Below are 23,669 nucleotides of genomic sequence, written 5' to 3'. Positions count from 1 at the left end.
TGTAAATGATAAGGATATTAGAAGTCACTGAGGGGTTGTTCTGTGACCATATAAAGGCACAAGGCTGCAGGCTGAGTTATACAGGGAACTCTGAGTATCACTCATGTATTATAAGGGATAATGTACCCCTACTGTAAATGATAAGGAACTTTTGGTTACAGTTAGTAGTAAGAGCAGGAATTCCACCTACTGATTAGGACACGTTGAACAATAGTGGATATAGTACCATCTAGAGCTGAGCTAAATATGCCTCTGGTGCCCACCTCCAGCCCTGGTTGCATCCCAAGGACCATTTGCGTCTTTGTTTAAAGAAGCCCAGGCTGAAACTGCCAAACAGACCTTCTCAAGACAATAACCCCAGAAGTAACCTGGGCTTTCAACTGGCCACCAGCACCATGTCTGAGATCTGTCTTCCAAAAGTTCTGCTGTAGAGCAAGAAAGAAAAGGAGACTCTTGCTAAAGGACAAATATATCACTTTGCATTGTTTATAGCACATATATTCTTTTTTAATTATTTTATACAACTTACTTGAGTTTAAAACAAACATTAAAGGCTTAAATCTCTCATCTGAAACCAGAAAACCAAAAGCAATGTTTCATTAGAACTTTCCACAAAGCATCTTTGGACCAGGACAGCTTTTAGAGCAGTAGAAACAAGCATATTATAATTCATTTACCCCATGTACTGTGATAATTATTAGTGGTAGGAATGGTGTTGGGGATGTCCAAACTGGAGGTGTCCTGCAGTCTGGGGGCTTCGGTATTTTTTTCTAAAGTTGGGGGGACAGCAACAGTACATTGTTTTACTGAGATTAATTTACCTGGAATAGGGATTTGTGCTTATCAGAGTGACATGGTGGAGAAGACTCAGATTCTCAGCCTATTAAAAGCTCTGAAACTCTTGACTCCTAGGCAAAGAGAATTCCACTTATTTCATCCCAGGACATCATTTTGTTCAAAATTCCCTAAAACATCAGCACAAAGAAACATTACAGAAGAAAAATAACCATTGTCCATGAAGTAGTTCCATTATATTTGCTCTATAGTCATCTCTCCTGCCTTGATTCTGAGCTCTTTGGCATCTTAAAGAGAAGTTCTGACTAATGAAACCACCGGGCCTCTCCTCAATTTTGGCTACATTGTCTCCGGAACCTGACCGTCCATGTTCCAGTTGGACAGAGTGATGATGCCCATCTCGTAAAAACATTGTCCAATAAAAAAGTCTTTTAGCAAAGGGTTGGGAAGGCAAGACGTTTATTGAGGGGGCATCGAGCTGTTGTGACATCTCCAGATGATCTACAGCATCTAATGTAGAGAACATTCCTATCTCCAGATACCCCATCGTCCCCACATGCATCAGGCATCGGGTGGGATCTCCCAAATGGAACTGTTACATTTTATGCTGATGGCTTCAGGTGGATGGCAGAACTATTTGGGCGAGCAGCAAGTATGAAGATGGCGTTCTCCTTTAGGAAGGTTTCCCAGCTGACTTGTCTGTAAAGAAAGATAATTAGGGTTATTTGGGCTTAAATCAATGTTATACTGAAGACTTTATATATCATGCAGAGGTTTAGAGATTCTGTTGATGGGACCAACCATTATATTCTTATTGACAAATAAATCTGAATTTTGTAATGAACTTAAGGATGACATCCACTAAGGCTTGAGAAGATAGATGTTACCATTGGCACAATCTTTATTTTAAGGGAATTAGGTTCAGGGAATTCCCAACCAAGAAAGGCAGTAATGAGTGACGCATTGGTATGGTCCAAACATGTGTCAGATACCATTGTAACAAGAAAGGACATATGTCATTTTTATCATTATTAACTGGCCCAGGAAGCAATCTGATTGGCATTTGGGAATCACAAAAGATCGCAGTTTCTTCTGTGAGGGTTAATTTACTACTGTTCTGCAAGGGATTTGGAGATTCCAAGAGATTAATTTGATGGACTCTTTCAACCCAAGTTTAAAGCATAAGAGGAGGCTATTAATACATGATATCAGATGGGTTAGACCAGGGGTCCCCAACGGTTTTTACTCGTGAGCCACATTTAAATGTAAAAAGACTTGGAGAGCAACACAAGCATGAAAAAGTCTATGGGGATGCCAATAAAAAGATGTGATCGGCTTTTTGGTAGCCTCTATATGGACTGGTAACGTACAGAAGGCTCTGTTTGGCAGTACATCTGTTTTTTATGCAACCAAAACTTGCCTCTAACCAGGAATTCAAAAATAAGCACCTTCTTTGAGGCCATTCAGAGCAACATCCAAGGGGCTGGTGAGCAGCATGTTGCTCGCGAGCTACTGGTTGGGAACCACTGGGTTAGACTAACGCCATAAGTGGTCTTGGTGGAGTAAATAGTAGACGTGGAATAGCTTAGGAAGCACAAGACTAGGTCTGGTTTACATAAAACACACTTCAGGATAACTGATTAACCCTCTAAGGGTTAAATCACCCTCTAAGGCAGATAGCACCCGGTCACTTGCAGAATTAAGTCCATTCTGATAAAGAGGGGCTGACAACTTTGGGAGCTGGCTCATGCAACCCTCCAAGATTTGGAACAGTTGAGATGCCTCCAGGTATGATGAAGACACCTGTGTGCAACAAACATGCTAAAAGGGTCAAATAACTTATGCACATCAGCACATGATGGGTTATTTGTGTAGGGCATGATACCAGATGATTTATCTTGGGCCCCAAATAGACTTGTTGTGTTCATGAGCTACCATAGAAAATCATGTCCAAACCCCATTTTGCCATATTTTGAGACTGCTGAGATCTGGTGTGCTGAACCAAACAAGGATTAAGAACAATTGTGGCTCTAAGAAAGGCAGAGATTTGTGTCCTTTTCTTTCCAGAACCATTGCAGTAACTCACACTCAGGAGCTTATGTTTTGGTTGCACCACCAGCATCAGAGCCATAGAGCTAAAGGTTGAGCCAAACAGCTGCTGTGGGGGCTAGCAAGAACATTGATATGGCCTGAGGTAAGTGACTAATAAGCCATGAATATAATCCAGATCCTTCCAGAACAGCCGAAGTGAAATGGACTTGGTGTTTATGAGACACTGCCGCTTCCGCTACCCTACTGCCAACAGGGAATAATTGCAGAATATGCCAGTGACATTGCCCATCTCCTGTTACACGGCTCCGGCCCATACGCCAACTCTGCCAGAGACACCGGCATTTCCCTCTAATTTCTGTCAGAAACGTCTTATTAGCCGGCTAATTTAACGGTGACAGGCTTTTACATATTCCTACGCACAATGATAAATTAAGGTTCCCTTCGACATTACATCTCTGCACTTTAATTACAGGCAGAAAGAAATGGATGAAAATGAGGTGTTAAATGTAATTACATGCTAATGAGTTCCATCTAATATTTCAGATTTGATCTGGGATCACTCGACTCCGTAACCTTTTCCCAACCCACCCGGGGCCAGTAAAAGGGAAAGGCCTGTCGTATTGATGGTATCACAGTCTTGTGATTAAATGCACACAGGCTCAAACTAAAAGGAACAGCAACACTGAAGAATCTGCTATTATTATCCTTTATATAGCGCCATCATATTTTGCAGAGAAGTTGGGGCATTATGCATCATTCCCATCATTCCCTGCACCAGTGGAGCTTACAGTCAAGCAATGGGTTTGTGTTCTCAGTAGATCTTACCTGCCCTCATCTGGGTCGGAGGTCAGCGGTGTCTTGTCTTGGCTTTTCCCACTGGTGCTGCTGGCGGGGCTGCTCTCTGACATTGGCCCAACATGGCTTATACTGGGAAAGGACACAAAAGCATGAAATCAACTGGGGCAGTAATACCACCCTTGTATAGAACCTTTAGTGTGATCTCATTGTCACAATTTCTTATTAATTAAACTCTTACACTTTAGCAAAGTCTTGAGTGACCCTGATACTTTGGCCCTTTGTCTGCATTTACCCCAAATCTATTTTTGGGGGGTCCAAGACCCCCTTTCTGAGGTCTGATATTTGATATATATATATATATATATATGCAGTATAAAACAATCAGCTGTAGTGATGAGAAAAAATTTTCACCAAGTTTCCCCATAAAAATGACTCCCAATTGTCTCACAATAAAAAAAATTGTCACACAACCTCACGCGACAAAAAATATTGTCGCTCTATGACTTCAATGCATTTCAGAAAATTTTTGGTGGAGCAGAAAGTGTCAGTGTAATTTAGAGTGGGTCCATCCCAAACTTCACTCCAAATAACCTTCAAGCAAGGATTCCAGGGGTGAATAGATATTCTTCCCTAATCTCATTCTAACTGGCCTTTAGCCTGAGTTCACCCACAGCCCTACTGGTGCGCCCCATTGAGTTTGGGAAGCAGTGCTTTAAAGCCATCTGCAGTTCTTTTTCTAAATGATACCCACCATCATAGCCTATGTATCCACTTTTTCCTACAAAGTGATCTTTCAAAGTGGCCGTGGCATTGTCAACTCAATATCCAATCAAGTCACTTTTTCTTATCTCCCAATAAACCTATTTACAAGGTTTTCTCTAGACCTACAGGTCAATGTCTTCTACTGGTTCTTTCTCCTCAACTCATCTACTGATTCTCCTCAAACCTTTCCAATGTGTCTTACAAAACATGAAGCTTCTGTCTATCCTGATGGCTTTTCATTCATGGCTTTTGTCTTTTCAAAGGCCTTGAAAACTTCAGGCAAACCAAACTACAATTCCCATAATCCTCCTCAACACAGAACCATTCCAGGAAATAGTGTAGCAAAAAGAAGTCTATCTATATTACACATATTCAAGCCATACAAATATAACACACAAGATTTAAAAACTTAAGAACTTAAAAATAATATTATAAGCACCTTATTACCGTCTAGACCACCAAGATCTTAGTAAATCAGCCTAAATAAGTGCACATTTGGTATCCTACAAATGCCAGCAGTAATAGTAGCTGTACTACAGGCCTGGGCCACAGAGGAGTGTGACGAGTACCAGTTGGGGGAACAAGGATCCGGACCAGGGATAATCAAAAGAAGAGGTACGTGGTTGGCACCCCCGGTAAAAATTATGGCTGATCCCAATGTTATTAATTGGGAAAAAAGTTATAATTTCCTCCGTTGAACCCCCACCCCATAAGATAATATTGTTGCAATAATTTTTCATCAGGGGAGTAGATACATTCTGGGCAATTGCTCCGAGTAGTTTTTAAATATTAGCTGAAACCATGAATAATCTAACGAAGGAGAGAATGAAGTTTGGATTTAAAGACAAAAAGACCATACCTAGAACCAAGGGACACAATGTGAAAGCAGAGGGAGGAAACATTAATGGGGTGATTCCCCATCAAGTTAACTTTTTATATGTTATAGAATGGCCAATTCTAAGCAACTTTCAATTGGCTTTCATTATTTATGTTTTATAGTTTTTTTAATTATTGGCCTTTTTCGTTGGACTCTTTTCAGCTTTCAAATGGGGGTCACAGACCCCATCTATAAAACAAATGCTCTGTGAGGCTACAAAATGTATTGTTATTGCTACTTTTTATTCCTCCTCTTTCTATTCAGACCTCTCCTATTCATATTCCAGTCTCTTATTTAAATCAGTGCATGGTTGCTAGGGGAATTTGGACCCATAGCTACCAGATGGCTGAAATTGCAAACTGGAGAGCTGCTGAATAAAAACCTAAATAACTCTACTAAATGTTAACTCAAAGGAGAACATCCCCTTTTAAAAGAACTTTAGAAAATGCTTCTTAATAGAAACCTTGTTTCAGGGTTGGTTTGTCCCATGTATCTATCTCCTATACCTACATGGAAAAGCTGCCCTGCAGATGTGGTGGGGATTAACTCAGTAAAAAACATGCATGAGATAAATATACTGTGAATATAGCAATTTAAAGCCTTTTTATTTGTGCCTTTATCCAGTCGGAAATGCTATCCAGGGTCAGCAACTTGGTCAAGCAGAGTGTAGGGTTAGATACGGTATTCAGTCTAAACCAGCCAGGCTCTAGCAACCAAGTAATGCAGAAATAGTGGAAATTAGCCCAAAACAGTACAAGAGAGAGAGCATGAGAGAGAAGGGAGTGGGGGGGAAAAGAAAAGGCACAAGAGATGCTCTTAAAGGGACAGAAATGGCTAAAAAAAGCTTGACAATGGCTGAACCAATGGGAATAAGGCAAAGGCAGATTATGGTGAAAGGCAATGAAGTTGAAGGTTATGGAACATAAAAAGCATGAGAATAACAAGTAAAACTGCTGAACAAATAAATACATTACAATTCTATTATATTATCATGTTCTTTACTTGCAAGTGAGCTATTCAGGCATATAAATAAGCACGTGGCGAGGGTGACCATGTTCTCCCCTACAGAGACTGCTGCTGGATGGATCTACCCCTCCCTTCTGAGGGATGTGAGAATGTTGAATGTTGAGAGAAGCAATTCCCCAGGTAGCTGGCAGTTTAATTACTCGCTGGCGGGGAGGCTTTGCTATTCTGAATCTATATTACGTGCTACAGTGTATAGAAAATGCTGATACAGCAAATCTGCCCCCCACCAGGCAAGTGCCGGGGCTTCTGTCTAAGCACAATGCTCTCCCAGTCACCCCTCCAGAAGAACAGCATGATATTGAAGGGAGAATGAGCTCAGCGGGGTGTAGAGGAGCAGGCGGTGGGGAGAGGCATAAGGGCATAGTCAGACTGGGCCAGTGGGACACCGGGAAAAAGCTTGGTGGGCTCCAGCCATCGTAGGCACACTGGCCCAGATTCGCTCCCACATGCCTGACCTGCCTGGAGATTTCTTCCAGGGTGGAAGTGGGTTGTGGGCGGCTGCTTAATGTGGGCCCTGAAGTTGGCGGGGTGGAGTTGGGGGCCCGGAGCAGGTGCATGCAGGCCACTGATAAGCCCCGGTGGGCCCAGACCCCCCAGTCTGACTCTGGATAAGGGGAGGTGATTATGGTGCCTGATAGCAATGACATGACAATGACTTAAATGTGTCAACTTTCTGAAAGAGAGTGATAGCAAGTGATAAATAATATAGATACATGGAGAGATGGATCAGTTCAGTTTAGTCGCCACTACCCAGATACCCACCCGTTACCTACAAGTCACTAGAACATTGTGCCGCCGACCCCCCCTGATGCTTGTTCTGAGTAATGGGATTGTACAATAGTCCCAGCCCCCCCCTACACTGGCACAAGTTACATTACTGGGATTTAAGAGCAGTGACCCAAGACTCAGTCCAACTTCCCCTTTAGCACAAATCCATGAGACTGGCTGTGCAAACGGCACAATTTAATGAGCCACTAACTGCTGAGATTCCCAAATCCGCCTCCCCCTCCAGCCTTTCACTTGGTTCCAGTCGATAGCCGTGAGCCGGGAGAGGTACAAAGCCAGACGCAGAATCTATTTGCCTCCCTTCAGGGCTCACTATGGGGCAAGAGAGAGACTGGAAGATTTGAAGTGGAGTTTTTCCCCAAATCTGCCCATTTTTTTACATTCTGGCAGGAACTGGTAGTCAATACATTTCAGAGCTGTGGGGGGTAGAGGTCTTAGTACCACCCTTGCTAAACTGCCACTGCCTGGTAACCATAGCAACCGGTTCAGTGATAGTTTGCACTGCAGTAGAATAATTGCAGCTAATCTATAACTGGTTGCTAAGGATTATTAATATAACATTAGGGCTGTAACTGTGTATATTTCCCGTCCCTCTCCCTCAGCTCACTGACCTGCCCTCTCAATAAGTACACTTTTTACATTTTTAGTAAAATTCACAAGGGGATTATTATGTTTAAATGTATTTCTGCTACACATATAAAATCCCCCAGCGGCAGCAGCAGGACCTGTATATCGGCCCCAGGCTCTGGGTTATTCGGATGCATCTACTTGTACAGTTGGGGAGTCATTGCCTCTGCCCATTATTCATTAGGGGAAGTTTAATCTCATATTTTGGGGCTGGAGACAATGCTTCATGCTACAATGTTATTAAAGTTAACTTTTAGTATTGCTAATTCGAAGCAACTTTTCAATTGGCCTTCATTTTTTTCTTTTTCATAGTTTTTGAATTATTTGCCTTCTTCTGACTCTTTCCAGCTTTCATATGGGGGTCACTGACCCTTCTAAAAAAACAAATGCTCTGTAAGGCTACAAATGTATTGTTATTGTTACTTTTTATTACTCCTCTTTCTATTCAGGTCTCTCCTATTCATATTCCAGTCTCTTATTCATATCAGTGCATGGTTGCTAGGGGAATTTGGACCCTAGCAACCAGACTGCTGAAATTACAAACTGGAGAGCTGCAGAATAAAAAGCTAAATCATTTAAAAACCACAAATAATAAAAAATGAAAACCAGTTGCAAATTGTCTCAGAATATCCCTCTCTGCATAATCTTCATAGTCAGGGTCAGACTGGGCCTCAAGAAACCAAGAAAAAACCTGCACTCCCTCTCTTTACCTCCCTCCCTGACCCCGGGACACAGTGAAATGCCAGAAAAAGGCACATGCGCACGTGGTGGGGGTTGGTGGCAGAGAGGAATTTGTGGCTGGGGGGCCTCTATTTAATAAAAATAAATGGTGGGGACGGGGTGTGATGTAAAAGGGGGCGGGCCGTGATGTAAATGGGCGGAGCCAGAATGTGCGATTGGCCAGAAAGCATAAAAAAGGTAAATTTTGAGCAGATTGGGGATGGCCCGAGGGCTACTGTTGGGAGTATTACAAATTTACCAGCAGCTACAGTACATAGCCGTTAAATATGAAATACCGGCCCGGCCTTGGCAGGTGTTTTACCGGCTAGGCCGGTAAAATACCGGACGGGTGGCAACCCTAGGGGCCCCCAGTCGGATGCTGTATATAGTATATATAGTGTATGTAGTGTATATAGTGTATATAGTGTATAGAGTGTATAGAGTATATAGAGAGTATATAGTGCAACAATGGAATATAAATCAGGGATCCCCTATCTTACAATACACACTGGAGGGGACCCACTCACCTGACATTACAGGATATGGCCTCTTTCGATAGTTTGCGGAACCAGCCGTGTTGCGCCCTGCGACATTCGTTGCCGTTGATCAGTTTGTCGTTGTCTTGGTCCAGAGACAGGAACGTGGCCCGAGTCCTCTCTCGCTCTTTAGCCGTGAGCAGCCGCAGCAAGGAATTCTGGGTGCAGCAAACAAGAGACATTTCATTGGATCAAGGTTTGGGGAGGAAAGTGTTTGGCAATACAAAAGCTGTATTTTCTGCATAAACATACAATGGGTATATATACAGCATTCCACTTACCCTAGCAACCAGACAGCATCCGTCTTACCCTAGCAACCAGACAGCATTCCACTTACCCTAGCAACCAGACAGCATCCTGCTGACCTTAGCAACCCGACAGTGATTAGAATGGCATAAGAATGGGAGAAGCGATAGCAAGACCAACGTGGAACAATATGATTGGCTTTGTATCTTCACACAATGGTAACAGGAAAATGCTGCACATAATAATAAATACATCCCTCCTCCATAAATATAAAGTAATAGCATAAATATGGCGGCAATGGACTCCACTGTATAATCATTTATAGACCAATGCAGCCAAGGATCATGCCACTGACAATTTAATTTCCCTGTTCATATGAAACTGTACAATATTGTAATATTATTTCCACTTGGATGATCTTTTAATTAAACTCACTCGTTATTATTATCCTACAAGACGAGCAACACTGAGTATTTCCCTATCAAAAAGAAAGAGAATCAGTCCTAATTATTAAAACTTTATCTTCAGTAATTAGCCTAATTATGAAATTCTGTGCTTTCAGTCCCTCCCATCTGTGCCCTTCTCCACTCCACAAATGCTGACGTCTCGGATTCCTCTCACTATAGACAAATCAATTATTCATTCTTTGCATATAGTGGGCACTTAAAGCGAAGGATTTACAGGGTAAACATCTAATGTGTAATTAATGTTCCTCTTCCATTAACCTTAACTTAAATAGCATTTCAAGACTATAAAAGAAAAAAGACGGTGAGTTTAGCTGCTGTATGCAACAGTGGTTTTAGGAGTCAGAAGCAGCAGTGCAGAGAATATAAACAGACAAACAACTTCTGATAAGTTAAAAAGACATTCTTTTCAAGTTCTTTTAATAAAAGATGGTTCTAGTAATATGCGGACCAGCGCAAATCCTGTGGGACCCTCGGGTTTGGGAAAACATTAGCACAGGATTTCGGGGTCATGGGTCGGTTCTGACTGAGCTCTACAGCCCTGCCACCCACAACCTTACTCTACCTGGTATCCGCCTGGTGCGAATTCACTGTGAATTTCTGCATTTTGCCGCTAACGCATAAATTCATGAAACTCCTGCGAAAAATTCATTGGCGTCAAAAAAAATTACCCCGCGTCCGTAAAGTCACTTGCATCAAAATCGCAGCGCGTCAACAATATTCGGTCGCCCAGTGACTTTAACATCGGCGACAAGATTGACGCGATCGACTTTTCGGACGCGCGGTTTCCCGAATTTTTTTGGCGGAGCAAAATTTGAGAAATTCGCCCATCACTACAAGGTACACATCAGGAAGGAGAGACAGAAGGGGGGTTGCAGCTGGGGGGTTGTGACTGGGGTAGAGGACCAGAGGGGGTTGCAACTGGGGTGGGGGACCCTGAGAGCAGTCCTGGTGGGCCACAGACCCCCCCAGTCCAATGCGGAGTCCGAGTCGACTTATTGTTGATCCAAACATCACTAGTGTTCTTACCTCTGTGCGTAGCTTTTGCAGCAGACAAATGGATTCATGGGAAAGAAAATCCCCCCACTCCACTTGCCCCTTCTTCTCCGGATCCATAGAAGAGAACTGGAGGGTCGTCTGCTCCTCTAGATCATCTCCCAGTTGCTTCTCCTGCAGGCGCCGGTTCACTAGGTGTTTGTAATGCAGAAAGTCATCCAGAGTCAGGGGGCATTCTGAAATGTCACAATATAAGGCTGATTAGTAATTAATACACATAATTACTACATGGCAGCACAGAAACCAGTGCAATTAGCATCAGAATTGAATAATCAGCAAACCTGTAGCATCAGCTTATATTACAGCCAGGGAAGCTCATTTTCTGCTGGATAATTAGTGACGAGCCCTAAGTTTAGCTTCTCAACAGCCAATCAGAGCCCACTGAGCATGTGAGTGTCACAGACACTTTCCAAGATGGTGACCCCCTGTGACAAGTTTGAAGTCCTGGATCATTGCTGCTATTGACAAGCTGAAACTTTAGCCTCGTGCAATAAGTTCACTATATAAAATATGACATTTTTACCCACATTCATTTTTAGGGTTTATTTCTCTTTTAAAAGGGTTGTTCACCTTTAAATTAACTGTTAGTATGATGTAAAGAGGGATATTCAGAGACAATATGCAATTGGTTTTCATTTTTTATTATTTGTGGTGTTTGAGTTATTTAGTTATTTAGCTCTCCAGTTTGCAATTTCAGCCATCTGGTTGCTAGGGTCCTAATTACCTTAGCAACCATGCATTGATTTGAATAAGAGACTGGAATATGAATAGGAGAGGCCTGAATAGAAAGAGGAGTAATAAAAAGTAGCAATAACAATACATTTGTAGCCCTACAGGGCATTTGTTTTTTACATGGGGTCAAGGGGGCCCAATCTAAAAGTATGATAATCCATTCTATAACATACTAAAGGTTAATGTAAATGTGAACCACCCCTTTAAGGGGACAGATATGTAATAATACTCCCTAATGAAATGATTGCTCTGCGGAACATCATTGCCAACTCTAATTAGCAAACGGCAGAACTTGGCACGTATGTGTGATCATAAACAAGAGGCTGATTATTATTCTATAAAATGCTATGATACCTGCAATGTGCTGCTATGTTCATATACACAGGCTGGGCACAAGGAGCGGACACTGCAACACACAGAGAAGGTGCATTCACATTGTATCTGGTACTATGGATGCAGTGGAGCCCCTGCTTACATTTAATTGCAACAGTGCGCTATGGATGCAGTGGAGCCCCTACTTACATTTATTGCAATACAGCACTATGGATGCAGTGGAGCCCCCTACTTACATTTAATTGCAATAGTGCACTATGGATGCAGTGGAGCCCCTGCTTACATCTATTGCAATAGTTCTCAATGGATACAGTGGAGCCCCATACTTACATTTAATTGCAACAGTGCACTATGGATGCAGTGGAGCCCCATACTTACATTCAATTGCAACGGTGCATTATGGATGCAGTGGAGCCCCTACTTACATTCAATTGCAATAGTGCACTATGGATGCAGTGGAGCCCCCTACTTACATTTAATTGCAACAGTGCACAATGGATACAGTGGAGCCCCATACTTACATTTAATTGCAACAGTGCACTATGGATGCAGTGGAGCCCCATACTTACATTCAATTACAACGGTGCATTATGGATGCAGTGGAGCCCCTACTTACATTCAATTGCAATAGTGCACTATGGATGCAGTGGAGCCCCCTACTTACATTTAATTGCAACAGTGCACAATGGATACAGTGGAGCCCCATACTTACATTTAATTGCAACAGTGCACTATGGATGCAGTGGAGCCCCTACTTACATTTAATTGCAATAGTTCACAATGGATGCAGTGGAGCCCCTACTTACATTTAATTGCAATAGTTCACAATGGATGCAGTGGAGCCCCCTACTTACATTTAATTGCAACAGTGCACTATGGATGCAGTGAAGCCCCTACTCACATTAAATTGCAATAGTGCACTATGGATGCAGTGGAGCCCCTACTTACATTTAATTGCAACTATGGATGCAGTGGAGCCCCTACTTACATTCAATTGCAATAGTGCACTATGGATGCAGTGGAGCCCCCTACTTACATTTAATTGCAACAGTGCACTATGGATGCAGCGGAGCCCCATACTTACATTCAATTGCAACAGTGCACTATGGATGCAGTGGAGCCCCTACTTACATTCAATTGCAACAGTGCACTATGAATGCAGTGGAGCCCCCTACTTACATTTAATTGCAACAGTGCACTATGGATGCAGTGGAGCCCCATACTTACATTCAATTGCAACAGTGCATTATGGATGCAGTGGAGCCCCCTACTTACATTTAATTGCAACAGTGCACTATGGATGCAGTGGAGCCCCCTACTTACATTCAATTGCAATAGTGCACTATGGATGCAGTGGAGCCCCCTACTTACATTTAATTGCAACAGTGCACTATGGATGCAGTGGAGCCCCATACTTACATTTAATTGCTACAGTGCACTATGGATGCAGTGGAGCCCCATACTTACATTCAATTGCAACTGTGCGCGATGGATGCAGTGGAGCCCCTACTTACATTCAATTGCAATAGTGCACTATGGATGCAGTGGAGCCCCCTACTTACATTTAATTGCAACAGTGCACTATGGATGCAGTGGAGCCCCCTACTTACATTTAATTGCAACAGTGCACTATGGATGCAGTGGAGCCCCCTATTTACATTTAATTGCAACTGTGCGCGATGGATGCAGTGGAGCCCCATACTTACATTCAATTGCAACAGTGCACTATGGATGCAGTGGAGCCCCATACTTACATTCAATTGCAACCGTGCACTATGGATGCAGTGGAGCCCCATACTTACATTCAATTGCAACAGTGCACTATGGATGCAGTGGAGCCCCATACTTACATTCAATTGCAACCGTGCACTATGGATGCAGTGGAGCCCCTACTTACATTCAATTGCAACCGTGCACTATGGATGCAGTGGAGCCCCTACTTACATTCAATTGCAATAGTGCACTATGGATGCAGTGGAGCCCCATACTTACATTTAATTGCAACAGTGCACTATGGATGCAGTGGAGCCCCCTATTTACATTTAATTGCAACTGTGCGCGATGGATGCAGTGGAGCCCCATACTTACATTCAATTGCAACAGTGCACTATGGATGCAGTGGAGCCCCATACTTACATTCAATTGCAACCGTGCACTATGGATGCAGTGGAGCCCCATACTTACATTTAATTGCAACAGTGCACTATGGATGCAGTGGAGCCCCCTATTTACATTTAATTGCAACTGTGCGCGATGGATGCAGTGGAGCCCCATACTTACATTCAATTGCAACAGTGCACTATGGATGCAGTGGAGCCCCATACTTACATTCAATTGCAACCGTGCACTATGGATGCAGTGGAGCCCCATACTTACATTCAATTGCAACAGTGCACTATGGATGCAGTGGAGCCCCATACTTACATTCAATTGCAACCGTGCACTATGGATGCAGTGGAGCCCCTACTTACATTCAATTGCAACCGTGCACTATGGATGCAGTGGAGCCCCTACTTACATTCAATTGCAATAGTGCACTATGAATGCAGTGGAGCCCCCTACTTACATTTAATTGCAACAGTGCGTTATGGATGCAGTGGAGCCCCATACTTACATTTAGTTGCAACAGTGCACTATGGATGCAGTGGAGCCCCCTACTTACATTCAATTGCAATAGTACACTATGGATGCAGTGGAGCCCCTACTTACATTCAATTGCAACAGTGCACTATGGATGCAGTGGAGCCCCTACTTACATTCAATTGCAATAGTGCACTATGGATGCAGTGGAGCCCCTACTTATATTTAATTGCAACAGTGCACTATGGATGCAGTGGAGCCCCCTACTTGCATTTAATTGCAATAGTTCACAATGGATGCAGTGGAGCCCCTACTTACATTCAATTGCAACAGTGCACTATGGATGCAGTGGAGCCCCCTACTTACATTCAATTGCAACAGTGGACTATGGATGCAGTGGAGCCCCCTACTTGCATTTAATTGCAATAGTTCACAATGGATGCAGTGGAGCCCCTACTTACATTCAATTTCAATAGTGCACTATGGATGCAGTGGAGCACCCAATTTACATTTAATTGCAACAGTGCTGTAATCCCTGGTGCCAGTAGTGATTCTGGTGCTGTTAGTACATGCGCCCGTCCGTGGGAGCTACTTACCGGGTATCACTTTGCACTGGCTGAACGTCTCCATCAAACTGTACATCTCCTCTTCCGTCAGCAGCAGATTGAGATTATCCTGGTGAGATGGAGAAACATCAAATGACTCCAAAGACAAAAAAAGAAAAAAACACATTTCCTCTAAACGTTTACCAAAAGCTGAAAAGGCTCCACATTGTAATTAATTGTATGGTCATTGGCAAGTCTGGTCTGGAAATCTGTGGGTTGTAAGAAATGCTGAAGGGCCAACGTAAGATTCCATAGACACTCACTGATTATTGGGCTTCTGGCTACTTGACATGCCAGGGCCTAGTTGGAATCCCAGTCCAGACATGAACATTGTGCCAAACCGTCTGTTCATCCTTTATTAAAGGGGACCTGGAAATAATTCCAAATCCTATTTTATGATGTTCGCAAACAAAATAAACTTTACTCAAACTATATAAATTACTCAAATGTTGTTTCTTTTAGTCTTGGAATTCACAATCACTTGAAACAGGCAGCCGCCATTTTGTGGACACTGTTATTAAGGCAAACATTAGATCATGCCAAAATCTTGTTTATGCTCCAGAATAGAGCGCCTGATGCTCGAGCGCCTGCACTGGCTACACAATTAGATGGTGAGGAGAGAGGGGGAATGTGGGAAGTGCAGTGACATTTAGTAAGTGCTGAATGGAGAGTCACTTAATTGCCTGCCCCGCCTTTGTGCCTCAGGCATAGAGGAGGGGCAGGCAATATATGATTGACAGCTGGGAGTTTTAAATGCGAATTTAACAGGTAGAGGATGTTTTAATACAAAAAGAATTTGAGTTTCATGTTTATTTTAAGAGGACTTTTATTATACAGCCTTTTCTGTTTGGGTGACAGGTCCCCTTTAAATGTAGCCCATAGTGTGCCCCCTTGCTGTGGGTGGGAGATGATCTCTCCACTAGAGCTTTCTGGATAATGGGTTTGTGGGTAACAGTTCCTATACCTGTAGCTATACACATGTGTATGGTTTTATTGCCTCCAACTATTGGGTTCAACAGGCAAAAAGTCCAGTTTTCCTGTACAATAACAGTCCATTGGTTATACATGAGCCTGGGACATATGTCTGACCCAAGCACCTACATCAGAGTCCATATCACTTTAAAAGGGGTGGTTCACCTTTAAGTTTGCTTTTAGTATGTTTTAGAATTATAGAAGCAAATTTTCAATTGGCCTTCATTTTTTGTTCTTTTTATCGTTTTTTAATTATTTGCCTTATTATTCTAACTCTTTCCAGCTTTCAAATGGGGGTCATAGGATATAGAATATAGAATGACTAATACTAATCAACTTTTCAGTTGCTCTTCATTTTTTTCTTATAGCTTTTTGATTATTTGCCTTCTTCTTCTGTTTCTCTCCATCTTTCAAAAGGGAGTCGCTGACCCCATCTAAAAAACAAATGCTCTGTAAGGCTACAAATGTATTGTTATTGTTACTTTTTATTCCTCATCTTTCTATTCAGGCCTCTCCTATTCATATTCCAGTCTCTTATTCAAATCAGTGCATGGTTGCTAGGGGAATTTGGACAGCTAAAATTGCTGAAAAAAAAGCTAAATAACTCAAAAAATACAAATACTAAAAAATGAAAACCAATTGAAATTGGCTCCGAATATCCCTTTCTACATCATACACGTATGGGATTCCTGATCCGGAAACCCGTTATCCAGAAAGCTACAAATTATGGAATGGCCATCTCTCATAGACACCATTTTATCCAAATAATACAAATTTTAAAAAATGTCCTTTTTCTGTGTAATAATAAAACAGTCGCTTGTACTTGATCCCAACTAAGATATAATTAATCCTTATTGAAGAAAAACCAGCCTATTGGCTTTATTTAAAGGGATATGTCATGCAATGGCGGAACTACCAGGGGAGCAGGGGGTGCGAGCGGGCCAGGACCCGCACCCCTCAGGGCCCCCTGGCAGCGCCGCACACCACTGAAATTCGGCTGTACGGAGGAGGCGGGGCCCGGGTGCGCGTCACGCACCAGGGCCCATCCCCCCTCTTGGAACGCTACTGATATCATGGGAAAACATGTTTTTTTAAAAACACATCAGTTAATAGTGCTGCTCCAGCAGAATTCTGCACTGAAATCCATTTCTCAAAAGAGCAAACAGATTGTTATACTTAATTTTGAAATCTATCATGGGAGTAGGCATATTGTCAGTTTCCCAGCTGCCCCCAGTCATGTGACTTGTGCTCTGATAAACTTCAATCACTCTTTACTGCTGTACTGCAAGTTGGAGTGATATCACCCCCCTCCCTTTCCCGCCCAGCAGCCTAACAACAGAACAATGGGAAGGTAACCAGATAGCAGCTCCCTAACACAAGATAACAGCTGCCTGGTAGATCTAAGAACAACACTCAATAGTAAAATCCAGGTCCCACTGAGACACATTCAGTTACATTAAGTAGGAGAAATAACAGCCTGCCAGAAAGTAGTTCCATCCTAAAGTGCAGGTACAAGTCACATGACTGGGGGCAGCTGGGAAACTGACAATATGACTAGCCACATGTCAGATTTCAAAATTGCATGTAAAAAATCTGTTTGCTCTTTTGAGAAATGGATTTCAGTGCAGAATTCTGCTGGAGCAGCACTATTAACTGATGTGTTTGAGAAAAAACATGTTTTCCCATGACAGTATCCCTTTAATGTTTACATGATTTTCTAGTAGACTTAAGGTATGAAGATCCAAATTACAGAAAGATCCGTTATCTGGAAAACCCCAGCTCCCGAGCATTCTGGATAACTGGTCCCATACCTGTACTAAAAGTTCATTTAAAGGTGAACAACCCCTTTATACTATATCCAGTTATCTTTATAGAGAGAGATAGAGGATTGTTTTATTATCATTAACTTTATGTGATATAGCAGAGAATCCTGAACCCAGAGCCATGGAGTCTTCCTCTGAAAGTGCAGAATTCCCTGGTGGGTTAAAGATGACCTTGAAGCCAATCACAGTGAGACGTTCTGAGGTTAAACTACAAGTCTCTGTATCTCTGGGCAATAACTCCATGAATGTTTCTCAGTCTCTTATTAACAGACGCTGCGGGACCCAAGCAGAGAATAATGTGTTTTATTAGAAGATTTCATTGGAGCCTCCACGATAATAACAGCCATAAAAACACCCCACTTATCTGCTGCAATAACTCTACATTTTTAAAGCCTGCAGGAACTTTTATATTTCCTATATTAATATTGGGAAACAAGGTTGGTTATTTTCTGTTAATATATTGTATTTATCATTGTGCCGCGTTAGTAAATACCATCATGCTTTCAGTGTCACAGGCAAAGGGCACGTCAACCCAATTGGGCCTGGGCAGTAGGACATTAATATTAGACAATATTCCTTTTCATTTAAACAAAATTCAACTCATTAAATGACTTTTCCCATTCAGACAATAGGGTTAAAATATTCAAGTCCTCATTTAGCCACGTTTTCTTTCTAGATTGTTAGCTCTTGGCACCGAGATGCAATGGCTGTTGCTGGTGTGGGCCCTAATATGTCCTGCCCCTGGCACAACCTTGCGAGCACCGGGGGAGATGAAAGCAGATGAAGCAACGTCTTGTGACGAGGGAAGGATAATTACAAGTCGGGAACAGACAGCCCATAACTGCAGGGCAAGAAAATGGCTTTAGTCATCCACCGCTGAGATTCTGCGTCAGGAGACTTCAAAGAAAGATCCGGCTTCACCAGAGTGAATATACATTAACCCTTCACTGAGGCTCTCGGAGCCATGCTCTGCACCCACGGAAATACGCATTTAATTTGATTATTCAATTCCAGCTGCTCCTGCATGATCTAAGCTCCCTGCCAAAGCTTTAATATACAGACGAGATGCTTCTACAGCTCTGGTGCCTTTCTACCCATCCATATACACTGATCATAAAGTCATCTGTACAAATACATCTTTATATAAATATATACTACAGGCTAAAACCCCATGGGTCCCCTTAGCTCATAACAAGGTTACAGATATATAGAAACATTGGGGTAACAGTCACCCTGCTATAGTTCCAGGGGTACCCAGGGTACAAATAAGCACTCACCCCAAATCTCCCCCTAACTGGCCTTCAGACTGGGCCCCCTTAGCTCATAACAAGGTTACAGATATATAGAAACATTGGGGTGTCACCCTGCTATAGTTCCAGGGGTACCCAAGGTACAAATAAGCACTCACCCCAAATCTCCCCCTAACTGACCTTCAGACTGGACCCCCTTAGCTCATAACAAGGTTACAGATATATAGAAACATTGGGGTAACAGTCACCCTGCTATAGTTCCAGGGGTACCCAGGGTACAAATAAGCACTCACCCCAAATCTCCCCCTAACTGGCCTTCAGACTGGGCCCCCTTAGCTCATAACAAGGTTACAGATATATAGAAACATTGGGGTGTCACCCTGCTATAGTTCCAGGGGTACCCAAGGTACAAATAAGCACTCACCCCAAATCTCCCCCTAACTGACCTTCAGACTGGACCCCCTTAGCTCATAACAAGGTTACAGATATATAGAAACATTGGGGTAACAGTCACCCTGCTATAGTTCCAGGGGTACCCAGGGTACAAATAAGCACTCACCCCAAATCTCCCCCTAACTGGCCTTCAGACTGGGCCCCCTTAGCTCATAACAAGGTTACAGATATATAGAAACATTGGGGTGTCACCCTGCTATAGTTCCAGGGGTACCCAAGGTACAAATAAGCACTCACCCCAAATCTCCCCCTAACTGACCTTCAGACTGGGCCCCCTTAGCTCATAACAAGGTTACAGATATATAAAAATATTGGGGTGTCACCCTGCTATAGTTCCAGGGGTACCCAGGGTACAAATAAACACTCACCCCAAATCTCCCCCTAACTGACCTTCAGACTGGGCCCCCTTAGCTCATAACAAGGTTACAGATATATAGAAACATTGGGGTAACAGTCACCCTGCTATAGTTCCAGGGGTACCCAGGGTACAAATAAGCACTCACCCCAAATCTTCCCCTAACTGGCCTTCAGACTGGGCCCCCTTATCTCATAACAAGGTTACAGATATATAGAAACATTGGGGTAACAGTCACCCTGCTATAGTTCCAGGGGTACCCAGGGTACAAATAAGTACTCACCCCAAATCTCCTCCTAACTGACCTTCAGACTGGGCCCCCTTAGCTCATAACAAGGTTACAGATATAAAGAAACATTGGGGTGTCACCCTGCTATAGTTCCAGGGGTACCCAGGGTACAAATAAGCACTCACCCCAAATCTCCCCCTAACTGACCTTCAGACTGGGCCCCCTTAGCTCATAACAAGGTTACAGATATAAAGAAACATTGGGGTGTCACCCTGCTATAGTTCCAGGGGTACCCAGGGTACAAATAAGCACTCACCCCAAATCTCCCCCTAACTGACCTTCAGACTGGGCCCCCTTAGCTCATAACAAGGTTACAGATATATAGAAACATTGGGGTGTCACCCTGCTATAGTTCCAGGGGTACCCAGGGCACAAATAAACACTCACCCCAAATCTCCCTCTAAAGGGCAAACATTCAACATGTATTTCAATTAAAGCACATTTATATATTGATGTGGGAAAGGGCCCTGACACTAGAGCTGCAAGGACGCTGCCCATAACCCCTATATACATATATGAATTGCAATGGGGGGTTCTGGGTAATGCAGATAGAAAGTTGAGAACACGAGGGCAGAAGTGCAGTAATTACTAATGCAGCCGCCATACAAATTGCCCCAGAATCAGAGGCTTAAGCTGGAGATTTTTAAAAGATCTGAGACCACGATTTTCTCGGAACGATCGTACGAATTTACCCTCAATTAAAAAGACCAATTTGGCAGGAAAACAAAGGGGAGCTGCTTGGCCCTGCAAACATAGATACATTGCACTGGGACCGACAAAGGTTTTTTGACCTGGCCGATCAATTTCCTGACAGATGTCGGCCGAAAAATCGCAAGATGTTCGATCGTTCGAATCCCACTAACCGCACGATAATTTCAAAGGATTGGTCGGACTTCGCTAAAATCGGTCTTCGGCAAGAATAATCTTTGTGTCTATGGGGAGCTTTAGGGTCAGAAAGCTCTGAGAATAGGGGGGGCTGATTATTTCTATAGAGAGTGAGAGTGACGCCCCCCTGGGAGTTAGGCAAGAATTTGCCATTTCAGCTTTGGTGCCGCGTGTCTGCCCCCAGCTCTCAGCATTGATTATTCCATCGCCTGTCAACTCCGTCCCTTTAAGCAGAGACACTCCATTCTGAGCATAATAATGGGCCATTAATAATGAATCCATGCGGCGGCAGAATCATCCTTTGGAAAGTGTAGGGCAGAATAACTAAGTGGGACGCACCTAAGTAACAACAGAAATACATTCCCCCCCCCCTGCATTGCCCCAATCACTGGGAAACAACAACTGTGGCACTTCCAATTAGGGATGCACCGAATCCACTATTTTGGATTCAGCCGAACCCCCGAATTCTTTGTGAAAGATTCGGCCGAATACCGAACCGAATCCTAATTTGCATATGCAAATTAGGGCTGGGAAGGGGAAAACATTTTTTACTTCCTTGTTTTGTGACAAAAAGTCACCCGATTTCCCTCCCTGGCCCTAATTTGCATATGCAAATTAGGATTCGGTTCGGCCTGCCAGAAGGATTCCGAATCCTGCTGAAAAAGGCTGAATCCTGGCCGAATCCCGAACCGAATCCTGGATTCGGTGCATCCCTACTTCCAATGCACATTCCTTGTCTGACCAACACCTTATCTGTTTGTTCCTCTGCTGGGAGCTCATGTGTTTATTGTATGTAATTCCGTGTATATTTGGGTAAGTTATTCCCTTGGTAGGACATTCTGTGCATTGGATCCACAGTCCTATACTGAGGAGCAGGTTCCTGGGTCTCGCTGACTATATACAAATACACAAGTGTCATCGTTACAATCTTTACATTAGGAAGAGCACCCAGAAAGCGCTATAATAATAATAATAATAATAATAATAATAACAAGAAAATGAAACTCCATTTGAGCCAATATATTAATATATCACATTGACCCTTTAGGAGCCAAACCACCAAAAAAAAAAGCTTTCAGTCAATCTCAATTCCATATAAACTGCCTAATCTGATTTTGAAAATAAGAATTAATAGAGCTCATGTGGCATTAAGGAGAAGTCTTTTTAATTGGTCTGGAACACACCTTAAATCCCCAAGGTTCTTTTTGAAGATAACAAAACAGTAATAAATGAAGTAAAGGTGTATTTGGAGACCAAATTAATCTGAATGTATAAGAATTTTATTTTGCTTTAAAAGATTTTCATTTAAAACCTGGCCGGCCAGTTTTTATATAAATACATAATTTTTAAATGCCGATTGCTTGACGATTTTCATGATTTCACGATTATGGGGTAAATTCAACAAAAATAAAAATGTTAATTAACCCTCGATATTCGACCGTCGAAGTAAAATCCTTTGACTTTGAATATCGAAGTCGAAGGATTTTGACCATTCCTACGATCGAAGGAATAATCTTCGAACGATTCGAAGGATTTTAATCCATCGATCACAGGATTATCCTTCAATCAGGAAATTGTTAGGAAGCCCATGGGGACGTTCCCCATAGGCTAACATTGGCCTTGGTAGGTTTTAGGTGGCGAACTAGGGGGTCGAAGAATTTTTTGAAGAGACAGTACTTCGACTATCGAATGGTCGAATAGTCGAACGATTTTTAGTTCGAATCGTTTGATTCGAAGGTCGTGGTCGAAGGTTGAAGTAGCCTATTCGATGGTCAAAGTAGCCATATTCGACCATTCGTAATTCGAACTTTTTTTCCTCTATTCCTTCACTCGAACTAAGTAAATGGGCCCCTAGATACTGCGTCGCGTTTCGCCTATAAAAGACTTGATCAAGCGCTTGCAAGATACCAGGACTCGTGAAATTGTGAAACTGTGAAAACCAGTAAATTGCTGAGATACGGTGTGAGCAAGTTCGGAGTTTTGAGCTCCGCAGTGGAACGCACGAGCTGAGACACATCAGACGCCATCTTGGATTTTCGGAAAGAGTTACTTGTAAAGTGGAGACATCACGAAAAGGCTACTGGATCCAGCGCTAAGTGACCGTGCCCAACTGTACCTTGAGGAAGGACCGAAACGCAGGGTCACATGTAGCTGGAAAGAGAGGGGTGTGCGGGACGCCCCAATTAACCCCTTCTGTAACCTTCTCTACATATATCTCCACATAATAAGCCTGACAACCCATTTGGGAAAATTATCTTTTACTTGATTATCAAATGGGAGAACTATAACTCCCACCGTAATACTTCCAAGTTGGAGAACTGTAACTCACACCGATTTTGCTCTACATAATGCTTGTTATAAGACCGGGGGAATCATTGAATTTTGGAAAATTCCCATTACTGTGAATTTACCTACCTGAATCATTTATAAACAATTTTATGTATTTATATTGTTATATGTTGGGTTCCTGGCCGGCCAGGTTTTAAATGAAAATTTTTTGAAGCAAAATAAAATTCTTTTACATTCAGATGAATTTGGTCTCCAAATACACCTTTAATTCATTTATAATCTGATTTTCCTCCAGACAGGAAGGGGCAGGGACAATTCCGATCCAATTACAAAAAACAAGACCCCACTTTTTTAAAAC

General features: G+C 42.7%; 1 protein-coding gene across 1 annotated transcript in view; it reads right to left on the bottom strand.

The window, feature by feature from the left end:
* Positions 1-459: 459 nt before the first annotated feature.
* Positions 460-23,669, bottom strand: part of phf24.L (PHD finger protein 24 L homeolog) — a 77,865-nt gene continuing 54,655 nt past the window's right edge. Inside the window, exons 4-8 of the mRNA XM_018267287.2 lie at positions 14,987-15,065; positions 10,719-10,921; positions 8,971-9,137; positions 3,673-3,774; positions 460-1,494 (exon numbers count right to left, since the gene is read on the bottom strand). Coding sequence (XP_018122776.1) covers positions 1,398-1,494; positions 3,673-3,774; positions 8,971-9,137; positions 10,719-10,921; positions 14,987-15,065 — 648 coding nt within the window. The 3' untranslated portion in view covers positions 460-1,397. The remainder of the gene's footprint in view (positions 1,495-3,672; positions 3,775-8,970; positions 9,138-10,718; positions 10,922-14,986; positions 15,066-23,669) is intronic.

Source organism: Xenopus laevis, chromosome 1L (genome assembly GCF_017654675.1).
Source record: "Xenopus laevis strain J_2021 chromosome 1L, Xenopus_laevis_v10.1, whole genome shotgun sequence".
Lineage (NCBI taxonomy): Eukaryota > Metazoa > Chordata > Amphibia > Anura > Pipidae > Xenopus > Xenopus laevis.
The sequence above is the reverse complement of the archived record's forward strand: the minus strand, read 5'-3'. Positions and strand labels throughout refer to the sequence as shown.